The sequence below is a fragment of the Loa loa genome (genome assembly GCF_000183805.2).
Source record: "Loa loa unplaced genomic scaffold supercont3.143, whole genome shotgun sequence".
NCBI lineage: Eukaryota > Metazoa > Nematoda > Chromadorea > Rhabditida > Onchocercidae > Loa > Loa loa.
Window position 1 is genome coordinate 995 of NW_018108323.1, and position 9,262 is coordinate 10,256.

At 35.0% G+C, this 9,262-nt stretch overlaps 2 protein-coding genes across 2 annotated transcripts in view; both read right to left on the minus strand.

The window, feature by feature from the left end:
• Positions 1–260: 260 nt before the first annotated feature.
• Positions 261–1,238, minus strand: LOAG_09495 (hypothetical protein). The gene is made up of 2 exons (XM_003145022.2): positions 935–1,238; positions 261–690 (listed from the first exon to the last, which is right to left on the minus strand). Exons 1-2 carry the CDS (start codon positions 1,157–1,159, stop codon positions 466–468), a joined length of 450 nt encoding a protein of 149 aa, XP_003145070.1. The 5' UTR covers positions 1,160–1,238; the 3' UTR covers positions 261–465.
• Positions 1,239–2,062: 824 nt separating this feature from the next.
• The window catches only part of LOAG_17872 (membrane-associated protein gex-3), a gene marked incomplete at its 3' end in the record, with an annotated part of 9,450 nt that continues 2,250 nt past the window's right edge, over positions 2,063–9,262 (minus strand). Inside the window, exons 5-22 of the mRNA XM_020450534.1 lie at positions 8,731–8,779; positions 8,021–8,120; positions 7,713–7,826; positions 7,367–7,588; positions 6,992–7,197; positions 6,651–6,846; positions 6,316–6,469; positions 6,043–6,193; positions 5,441–5,579; positions 5,178–5,359; positions 4,912–5,014; positions 4,644–4,771; positions 4,075–4,289; positions 3,601–3,777; positions 2,994–3,192; positions 2,665–2,777; positions 2,467–2,559; positions 2,063–2,173 (exon numbers count right to left, since the gene is read on the minus strand). Coding sequence (XP_020305766.1) covers positions 2,063–2,173; positions 2,467–2,559; positions 2,665–2,777; positions 2,994–3,192; positions 3,601–3,777; positions 4,075–4,289; positions 4,644–4,771; positions 4,912–5,014; positions 5,178–5,359; positions 5,441–5,579; positions 6,043–6,193; positions 6,316–6,469; positions 6,651–6,846; positions 6,992–7,197; positions 7,367–7,588; positions 7,713–7,826; positions 8,021–8,120; positions 8,731–8,779 — 2,652 coding nt within the window. The remainder of the gene's footprint in view (positions 2,174–2,466; positions 2,560–2,664; positions 2,778–2,993; positions 3,193–3,600; positions 3,778–4,074; positions 4,290–4,643; positions 4,772–4,911; positions 5,015–5,177; positions 5,360–5,440; positions 5,580–6,042; positions 6,194–6,315; positions 6,470–6,650; positions 6,847–6,991; positions 7,198–7,366; positions 7,589–7,712; positions 7,827–8,020; positions 8,121–8,730; positions 8,780–9,262) is intronic.

Sequence of the window (9,262 nt, forward strand, 5' to 3'; positions counted from 1 at the left end):
ATATATATGTATATATATATATATTGTCTACATTCTTTTTTTTTGTCGTTAACTAGTAATATTGTGCAAGGACAATATTACATCCCGAAAAAGTCTGTACCGCTAAGAAACGGGTTCGACAGACTAGCTTTTTCGACATACGTATCCATAATCCGAGTGCAACGCCACCGAAATCTAACAATTCTACAGTCTCAACAAGCGCTTTTGCATTCTTCCTGTTCACCTGTTTTCCATTCGCTGTGAACACATTGAAGTTATGTTGCCCATTCATTATCTTGTACATCTCTTTATAACGGTGATGATATCGTCATCCCAATGAACCGGATATTTTCATAAGAAATCTGAGAACTATATACATCAGAATATATAAAAAGGAGTGCTTCAATGGTTACATATTATGGAAAGAAATTCACAAAGCTCATGTAATGCTATATCACGTATATCACTAACGTATTTATTGCTTTATCACTTAACGGCAGCATTAAATACCTCTCCCAACTGCTTACAAACATCGTCGGCATCAGTGACGTTGCTAGTCTGAAACACGTAACACTGCATACTCTTATTTAATGGTTTTTGTACCAAAAAAACCACGCAAAAACGACCGAAACCATTTTCATATGAAACACACTGCACAATGTGGAACAATGCTATTCGATCCAGAACCATCCCGTTGGATGCATCCGTTAACTGAAAAAAAAAAGGAAATGGAAGTTACGGATCAAGTAACTAAGGAAGGTTGATTTAGGATCCCGTGAACGGTAAGAGGTCTCAAAAAACGATTGTATTTTGAAATTCAACAGAAAATCTTAGCATATGTATCAAATCTTGGGAAGGTGCAGGACGACCTGAACACAGAAAAACTAAATCACACTCACCCGAACTTCATATTTTGGACAGTGGATATAATCTCCTAAATACAAATTCTAAATACCTTCAAACCATGTTTCGTGACATCAACAGAAACAAGTTCACATTTCGACCAATCACTCGGTAATTTGCCCCATTGTTGAGCACTTTCGATGACATCGATCAACCGTTCCTCGCTAGAACGTTGCTCAGCTGAACTTCTCCCAGAGCAAGCAAAATCAGCACCCATCGATCTATCCAAAACACCAAGGTAATACAGCTGTCGAGCGCAGTTACTGTGGTGCTGCATCCTGTTATAAAATAGTGACCCAGGAATGAGGAAATTTATTCTTGGAAAGCCAGACTGGCATGTGTGTTATACACTATGTGTGATGCAAAGCCGTTGTTAAATTACGGAGTAAAATCAACAAATCCAACAGTTTGAAAGTAATTGGTTTATTTTACAAATCAGAGGATTGGATTAAGGGGAAACGATTCAGTTTAAACGATACTACATTACAGTACAGTAGAAACGATCAAGACAGTAGTTACATTTTAAAAAAATGACACGGTTACATAGACAGTAAAGCAGTGAAATCATATCGCATCGCATATGTTGACCAAAATAAAATGTGAGTGACAAGAAAACCAAAACCATCATTTCTGTTGCTGAATGATAACTAAGTATATTAAGGAAGGAGATTTCATAGAAATTTTAACCTTACAAGCTGCATTTTTATTTTTGGAGGGATTTGTTTTTCACAAAATAATTTTTACCATTCTACATCTTTTTAAGGACTGGGAACAGAGCAATTCAGGAACTGTGAGCCTAAAAATCTATCAACTACTACCAAACAGTGGTCAGATAGAATCGGCCAAATATAAGTCATAATATAAGGGCAGAAGTAGTGAATGGCATAACGACAAAGTACTACCGTTTTGGCAGCCAAACAAAACAGAATATTGTAAAATGCATTATTTGAGAACCACAGAAGAAAAGCTCTGATATTTTCTTTTTAAATCGAACATCCAACAATCAACAACTAAGGCTTTTCATAATCTATAAAAAAAAGGAAACAGAAGTAAAAAAGGTGATGTCTCTTAGCCAAATAAAGTATAAATCTATAAACTAAGAAAACGAGGCAGAGATGGATTAAAGTGCCAAGAAAAAATAAATAAATTATCTCTACCCAAAGATAACATCTGAAAAGTTTCATTTCAGTTCCTCCAGTTGATAGCAATATTGATATGAAGACCGGATAAGATTATACGGGAAACAAGACTCCAGAAGATCAAACGATAAAAATGGACTAAGCTTCACTAACTGAAAAAAAAATATATAAATGAGAAAAAAAAAAAAATTCGAACCCAATAACACCGATTTACTTGCGTCTTAAACACCACTATATGATGAAAATGTATAATGGCATAGAAGTTAGGGCACAACAAGTCTACATACGAATGAGGGAAATAATCTGAAAAATGATACCTCGGAATGATGATTTAAATTAAGTCATACGGACATATTCTTCTAAAGGAAACAGTTTAAAAATAAAATACCAATATAGAATGAACTAGGTGCTTTGCAGCTACGAGAACTTTCTTAAAATGTTTTACCTGATCAAGTATAACATAAACAAACTGTCGTGACCTTGTCGTGTCCACGTCGTTACTATCCTCTGACGTTCTCAGAAGACCATTCGATGCAAGCTGAAGAAAAAAAAACGATTAATAATATTATGTTGCTGTGCCAGGGAAAAAACAAAAAGATCCAATAAACCGATATGGAATTTTCAAAAGAAAATTAAAAATTACTGCCAGAAATTCTTTCATTCTTTCAATAATATCGTTACGGCCATGTAAACAAAATAATGCATTTGCAATCGTTGACACTGCCAGAGCTATACATTGCAAATTGTTTTTAGAGGCTGCAAATAAATTAAGAGCGAAAAACGATGCATAAAAGCTCATGCAATTTCTAAAATAACCTTTTGCAAGTACAAATATTTAATAAGACAAAATATTTATAACCTGACAATCGCTGAGGATTCAAATTTGATAAATCATCGAAAAATTTTCGTCTGTTGAAAGCTGTACTGATTTGCAGTAAATTCCTAATTTTAAATTCAAAATAAAAATGGAACCTAGCAGCGAGGCGCTGTATTGACTATTTTGTGTCAGAGCAAGTCGAGGTAACGAAAGTGCAATGAAAACAAGTAGCAGACATGATAAAGTGTAGTGTTCATCGGGTTCTGTTTGTTTCGTCTGAGCTCGAATAGCATGGACTAAGGCAACATCCACATCCGTATTGATGCCAACAGCCATGCAAAGTTCTGATAGCATCTGGAAGATCTCAAATATAAAAGATCGAAACAAGCTTTTAAATCGCTTCCGTTCTATTAATAACAATGTTATGTAACAGAAAAAATATGGAATGACATTGATGGTAAGATACCTGTGCATAAAGCTTTAAATTACGATGTCCACAGTGATGTGAGAAAGTCAAATTCTATTCACATTTCCTGCACAGAAATATGACATAATATGATGGAATTGTATGTCGATTACCAAATGTTCACCATATTTTCATTTTTATATACATGTACCGTGTGTAAAATCTTCAATATTTTAACACTAGGAAATCTGCGGGCGCTTAGAGCATGCATTTCGTGAAACATTATTACTCTCAGTTATACCCGAAATACACGTCCTCTTCAAATGTGATTTGCGCTATAAATTATGTAAAATTACCAATAAATTATGTTCGCTGGCGGTATCATGTAAATCATTCACAATCGATAACAAAAACGGCAAGCGACGTTTGAGTACATCATGCAGGGCAGCGTGCAAAAGAGAACGAAATGATAGGATTTCACCGATAATTGTTACACGCTGTAGTATCGACTCCATGGGTCCGTTCACCGGAATCTGTAATTGTATTACAGAGTTATTAATCTATGGTTAATCAGCAATACAAACTATTACAACTTATGATTAATCAGCAATGTAAACTACCACAATTTCAAATTTGCCTATACTGATCGAAAGAATTTATAAGACTCGTTGAATAATTTGGTACAGTTCGAAACACATCAGCCAAGCCAACTACTATACCACAGTTGATTGTAATAAAGTTTTTCTTCATATTTTTGTTAAAGAAGATCAGTCTCAGCAAAGACATGGAAATCAATGCGCAAATAAACAAAAAAACTTCAAGGCCCCTACTTGTTTTTTATCTTTTATATCTCCACTCAACTGCAATAACAATTCGCGCATTTTCTCCGGCTTGTCAAAACAACTCCGAGCTAAGACCAAAGCATCTCGATGATCGTTAACAATTTTATTCAATTCAGTGATTTGACTTGCTACATGCCATATCAATTTCTCACTCATGGTTTTCACACCATATGGTCCCAGAAGTAGAGACAAAGCTCTCAGTTCTAAAATGAATTAATAACATTGAATATGTTATTGCCATTTCCCTTTTTTATACTCCCACTCAGGTGTCAACGAAAAAGATAACGGATTTTATATCATTCCAGGGCTATTTCTGAATTACAACTCACTCGACACGTTGATAATGGACTATACTCTCTGAACAGAAAAGGCAGACAATTATATTCTATCTTCTCGCCTTGCACGGAGTTCTCGATGTTTTCAATCTATATCGTTTAAGTAATGCATTTTTCCTACATTTAAACTGTTAAGAAATGCTTAGTTAGTTTTACAGGAGAAAATCTATTATAACAAATGTTATAAAACAATATGAAAGTTTATAAATCCAAGAATTTTACCACGATTGTCAGTGTATTGATCGGGGCTGAACGTATGCTGATAGTCTGGGTTTGCAATCAGAGCTGCGAAATGAGGTGAAAACAATATTTGCCCAGTACTCATCCGACGAAGAACGACTTCAAGATACCTAAATTATGCATTATGACTTTTAAATGAGTTGTATAAACACAAATACTCTATTTAAATTAGACAACCGTTAAAACGAAGCTTCTCTCTTTCCTCTCTAAAACAATCCCACTTTTTAATATATAAATTTCCAACGTTTACCACTTTGTGTAAATAGATGTTAACGTGTCATTGCCGTGATAATCCTGGTACTGTGTTTGTTGTAAAAGCACGCTGTTGAAAAGACGAGTCACATCCAATGTTACTGAAATCTAGTCATACTCTAATCTCAACTTCATTGTTATTTATAGATCTAAAATCATATGACTTAATACGAAGAACAATATTGAGATTTTCCACACTTGAAAATGTTTATCTAGTTCTCAAAAAAATTATGAACTTGACAAAATAATGGCAAAGAGCAGTACCTATAGTGTCCAAATTTTGCAGTACAATCATGTGAGCATTTATTGAAGCCAAAAGCTGACATGGTCTCATCGGATGTTCAGATGATGAGATTAGCGTTTGGAGTGATTGCGTAAGCTGTGATTCCAGCTGTTGTGCCAGATACTCACGTGGGGCAAATATGTGATCCGACACGATCACCTGCCTCAAAATAAGAAGAATTTATATAACTCCCTAGATGATATATAGAACTTTTACAAATCTGACGGTTTGGATAAATCGTTACCTTGATGAAGTAACTGCTGTGCACAATTCATGAAGCGCCGTCTGCAGCTTATCAGCCAATGTTAACGTATCTCGACTGTAACGGAAACTTTCTTCGCCTGGCATAACTAATGAACGAGCCGTATTCGAAATTTTATTCGCTGCAAAACAGTCATCCAAGGTATCACAGACAAAGCAAGAAAACTTCTTTTGATATTTTAAAATCCTAAAGCAATTAGCAAAGTTGAATTCGAATAAAGAAATGAAATAAATAAATAAAAACATTGTATGTAAAACTAGGTACCAATAGTTGTTAATGATACTTTATTTTCTGATTTAGTTTTTGCTTGACTGATCGTTTACTAACAAGTAAATCAAAAGAAACAGTTGGAGGAGTGGAACCGTAGACTTCCTTCGAAAGACGAGTAATACCTGACAATATCCGACGAACAGAAATAAAAAGACACACTTTACAAAATATCCCGATAGCATCGCATATTGTGGCTAACTTATGACTGAATAATTGCAACACCATAAAACAAAACGCTTTACCAAAGTTAAATATTTACTCTGTCAATTAATGTAGCAACTTGTGAGAATTCCAAAAACATGATGATATCTTACATTTCTGCTTATCATGCTCTTCAATCAGCCTTGCACAATTGTTTGGTGAAAGTTGCTCAGTCAGACGCACCTCATATTCGCATAATCGAGCAGTTACAGAAGCCGTTTCCTTCGCCAACTCATCCAGAACCAAGTTACATAACTTTAAGCTCTACAAATGAAAATCATAAGTTTATTGAAATAAATGAAACCAGTTATTACCAAGATTGGTTTAAAAAGATCCACAATATGAAAACAAATACATTGAGCAACAATGAAAACAATTTAACAAACCCGATCAATGATATGTGCTTTTTCTTCCGGACAAAGATCGTGCAATGCAGAACGAAAGTTTGAGCATATATGGGCAAAGGAAACAGTGTACCTTGATTGAGATGGCAGCTGGAGGCACTGATGCAGTTGTGTTTCTAGCTGTTGAGCATAGAAACTGCAAAAACGAATGGTATACAAATCTGTTATTTTTCTACTACATTATGATAAACTCGTTTTCTTAACTAAACACACATAGGACAATTAAAACAGAACGCTGCATTATCACTAGTTACGAATGAGCCCCTTTATTTCCCGATATTTCATATGATAATTTTTCAAATAAAAATCACACCAACCAATAAATCGATAAATCACTTGTTTCTCGGAGCATTTCATCTATAAGATCGATCATTTTCAAATGAAATACAGTAGTATTCATTGTAACCGCTAAACGGCGATCAGTATTTAAAGTAAAAGATGACCGATTCATACTGACATAAGCTTGGAAACGGAACCAATCCAAACGCAAAGAGCGCAAGTCAATACTATCCTCTAAAAATACATCAGAATGCAACCAAAAATATGGAAGCTTGTTTAACAAATAAGGTGTAATTGATTTGAATCAAAACAAAGTGTAGAAATTAGGACGAAAAAAAATTGTACACAGTAAGAAAAGAATTAATCATCACCAACTCACGGTTAATATGAGATAGATCAGCACAAAAATCGGATAATAACACTGATTCTTTTTCGCCCAAATTTTCAATGGACTGCACAATATCAGTCAAAATGAGTGCATCGTAGCCAGTGACATACTGCGAATAGTATCGCTTAATAACTCCATCATGTTGTTGTACCAGAGAGCGCAACTCCAAGATATAGTACAGCAGCTCGGGTAATTGTCTCAAAAAAGAATCACTATAAGACGAAACATTTTCAGGTACAATAAACCCGCCGAATTTATTGGATGAAAAATTTCCTATAAAAAATTTCCGTCAGAAAACTTAACTACAAAAACTCATTACATTACAAAATTTTCCACTCGAATTTATTAAACTAAAGAAAGACATACTTGTCTGCTACTTCATCGGCATGTTTCGTCTTTTTGTTACCACTTACCGGCCAAATATCGATATGTCGCAGAAGCCACACTACTTCATCCCTCGAAAACGAAAGAGCCATCCAAACGAACAAAATTTTTGGCCCAAGAAGACCCACTTGATCTCTGATAAGCAAACAAAGTTCGCGTAAAGTACCTCGAAGAAAACGACGCCGATCACGATGAACGGTGAGGCTGGAAAAAACTGAACCAATAAGTAAACACAAGTATTTTCCTATACCTACTTTGCTTAATATATGAACCAGAATTCCTTATACAAATGTGGTAAGACATGAACCAAGTTTAATGAAGCAAATACCTTGTTTGCAATGCAACTGAATAGTGGTCTTTCACTTCCTGCAGCTTTTTACCATAATTTTTCACATTTTCAAAAACACTCTGCACCGTTTGATGAACAATAAGAATTTCATCCCTGAATGGTCATAACCATCAAATGTCACATTTGAACTAATGGAAATTGCATTTTACAACTTTTTATCAGTTCCAGGACCTCTCTGCAGGGCAAAAAATTCCACAGCTCTCAATCCCTTCCTTTAATTGACTCACCTATGAACACTATAAACACGCTTTTGTACAAATAGAATGCAACAAATAAACTGAACAAACCTAAAAAGGCGTATAGCGAGACCCGTTTGCAAAGCACGTTGCCACAAATTAGCAATTACGGAATCGTTTAAAAGTGTGTTATGACAAACAAGCACACCCACTGCAAATTAAATGTCTGCAAACTAAAGTTCATTAAAAAATAAGAGTGTTACTCGCCGGAGTTGAACTCAGCATTTCTAAAAGATCTGATTTAGACACCTCGTCATAGTGTGGGACGGATCAATAAAACAAAGCCGAAATATGATGTATCTCGACCATAAGTTTAATCAGTGAGAACCGTCGCCTCTTGAATCATACACAATCTCACTAGTCTGTAATGGTAGCTTCTTCTAATACGCGACAGTGTCAAGCGTGCAATCACATTATCACAAGGTGATTTGCTGCACTGAAATCGTCAGTCACCTCTACTGCTTAGGTGAAAAGAAACATACAGCATAAATGATGATGGAACCAACAGAAACTTGTTGTAATACTCCATTAACTTCACCTCCCCCTTTTTAAGTAGTGACCACTCTAGAATAAGATCGACTGGTCTTGATGAATACTCGAATGAAAAAGTAGGGTAGAACTGTGTACCACTGGGCATTAAAATATGAAATGAGGCCTAAGAAATGAGGCACCTCAAACCTTACTGTTTTCATCAAATGGTAATCGACACCGTTGATGATAACTGCTTCAAATAAAATGCAAAGTTACAATACGGCACTTACATATTATCCACCTGTCCATAACATCCAATGATAAATATTCGCAAGCTATCTACAAAATTTTCACTCAGCTAAGTCATACATATAAAATCATTAACTTACAACAAAAAAGTTCGATTTTTCATGAGCTGTTTTTTTTGCCATAAATCAGTCATTGCGGAAAAAGACACGCCTTACCTCTCCGAAACGTATATTACAATGTACTAATATTTCAAAATGGGCTTCAACACCTGAGCTGGATTTCCGTTGGGGAAAAAATAACTTATATCCCGTAAAGCACAGAAGAAGAAAAACTGATGCAACACGTTTTACTTTTAATTGTTGTAAGTCAGGATTAAATTACTCATGATTTTAGTTTAAACGAGTGTAAATATATGCTAACTTGTGAAACGCAAGGTCCTCATTAAAGCACGTCTTCAATTCGTCTTCATTTATGAAATGAAAGGTTCTCTAAATTGCAAGTACTCTTATTCTAATGATTTTTAAAACATACCGTATCAGTTTGTGCAGCGTATAGAATTTGTTGTGGATGAAG